This window comes from Sinocyclocheilus anshuiensis, unplaced genomic scaffold (assembly GCF_001515605.1).
Source record: "Sinocyclocheilus anshuiensis isolate Anshui unplaced genomic scaffold, SAMN03320099.WGS_v1.1 scaffold951, whole genome shotgun sequence".
Lineage (NCBI taxonomy): Eukaryota > Metazoa > Chordata > Actinopteri > Cypriniformes > Cyprinidae > Sinocyclocheilus > Sinocyclocheilus anshuiensis.
Genome location: NW_015546073.1, coordinates 209809 through 211480, shown reverse-complemented (window position 1 = coordinate 211480; position 1672 = coordinate 209809). Strand labels below are relative to the sequence as shown.

The 1672-nt window shown below is 38.6% G+C and overlaps 1 protein-coding gene across 1 annotated transcript in view; it reads left to right on the top strand.

The window, feature by feature from the left end:
• LOC107699792 (leucine-rich repeats and immunoglobulin-like domains protein 1) overlaps positions 1–1582 on the top strand; it is a 44849-nt gene extending 43267 nt beyond the window's left edge. The window contains exon 14 of the mRNA XM_016501186.1: positions 797–1582. Within this exon, the coding sequence (XP_016356672.1) occupies positions 797–1092 (296 nt within the window). The 3' untranslated portion in view covers positions 1093–1582. The remainder of the gene's footprint in view (positions 1–796) is intronic.
• Positions 1583–1672: the final 90 nt, after the last annotated feature.

Below are 1672 nucleotides of genomic sequence, written 5' to 3'. Positions count from 1 at the left end.
CTAAATTTATTTATAGAAATAAATATGTCTGCTTGAAAGAATGAAGAATATGGTAAACAAGTTGCTATAAAGAATGCGTAATTAGCCTATATAACCATTGGTATTTCATTAAAAAGAAGACCATGTTCTTGTTTCTTTATGAGAAGTGGTTTTATTTAATTTTAACATAAAGGCATGTTGTGTGTCACCGCAGTTAAATCGGTGTCTATCATGGTAAAACCTTAATATCAAACCTATATAATGAGTTTGGAAATTTGAGAGAAATTCTTAATAAATGCACTGTAACTAAACCCATTAGATTTCAGCCGACTAAATGTACTGTAGATTTAGTAGACTAAAATCGTATGATATTTAGTCGACTAAAACTAAAACAATTCAGATGACTAAAATATGACTAAAACTAAATGGCATTTTAGTCAAAAGTCTATGACTAAAACTAAATCAAAATTTGCTGTCAAAATTAACACTGGCTCAGAGTTTTTCTTTCAGTGAATTGTACCAGCAAAATTCAGTTTGAACATTCAGACTGAACTGCGCCACTAGAATTTTGGCATTTTTTATCTTCTCTGCTGTTAGCAATACATTTGAATTACATGCCTTGTCAGTTCGAGCAACAGATGCAAATGGATTGTCCTGAGGCATTTTTGGTTTCATGCCCGTCCAAATCAAGCCATTTCCCATCACCAATTGAGTTAGTCACAGCTATGAATGCTAGGCTTGTTTGGTGCTGGTGTAGCAACATTATGGGAATAATCCTTGCTAGGGCTAATTTCCCTTTGCCTGCTTATGCGCACAGTGCTGCCTTCATTTGTCAAGACCCCACGCGACATCACGATCCGCACGGGCACGAAGGCGCGGTTAGAGTGTGCGGCTGAAGGACATCCGACTCCCCAAGTGGCGTGGCAGAAAGATGGCGGTACAGATTTCCCTGCCGCCCGAGAGCGCCGCATGCGTGTGATGCCCGATGACGATGTCTTCTTCATCATGGACGTAAAGCCTGAGGATATGGGGGTGTACAGCTGCACGGCAAAAAACACGGCGGGCATGATCTCTGCAAATGTCACTCTAACAGTGCTAGGTACGTCCATTTAAATATTTACTTTATATAAATACATTATATAAAGACTTTTTTTGTCCCATTAATGAATTCAGATTTTGTTTACTAAGCTGTTGGAGTTCTGCTAACCCCTGCTTAGTTCTACGTAAGAATGTTTTTTCTTCCCCCATCTGAAGCAGCTGGGCTTTATGTGCGGGCTTGAAGGTGAAAGGTCAGGAAAGAGGTCACGGGGTAGAGGAAGTGCTGAAGGCTCACATAGTGGTATTTTTGAGTGTTTCTGAACTCTCAATTGAGTAATTGCTAGGCAGAAATAGTCAAATACTTATTTTGTGGACATGATGTGGTATAGTCTGCCTAAAGTGGGCTTTGTTTTTGATTCACTAAAAAGAATAGGCTCAAGGGGTCAGACTAAATACTGAACCAGACTACATACTGGTCGCACTGGAAAAGAACCCGTTTATAAGAGTCATTCATTCAGAAATAAGACTACAATGGTCCCACTGTATGTTTTTGATTCACTAAAACGAAATGGCTCATAAGAGTCATTAACACCAATGTCGTGCCATTTAAAAAAAATAAAAAAAAAAGTGTGAAAAAAAAAAAGTGACGTGACAT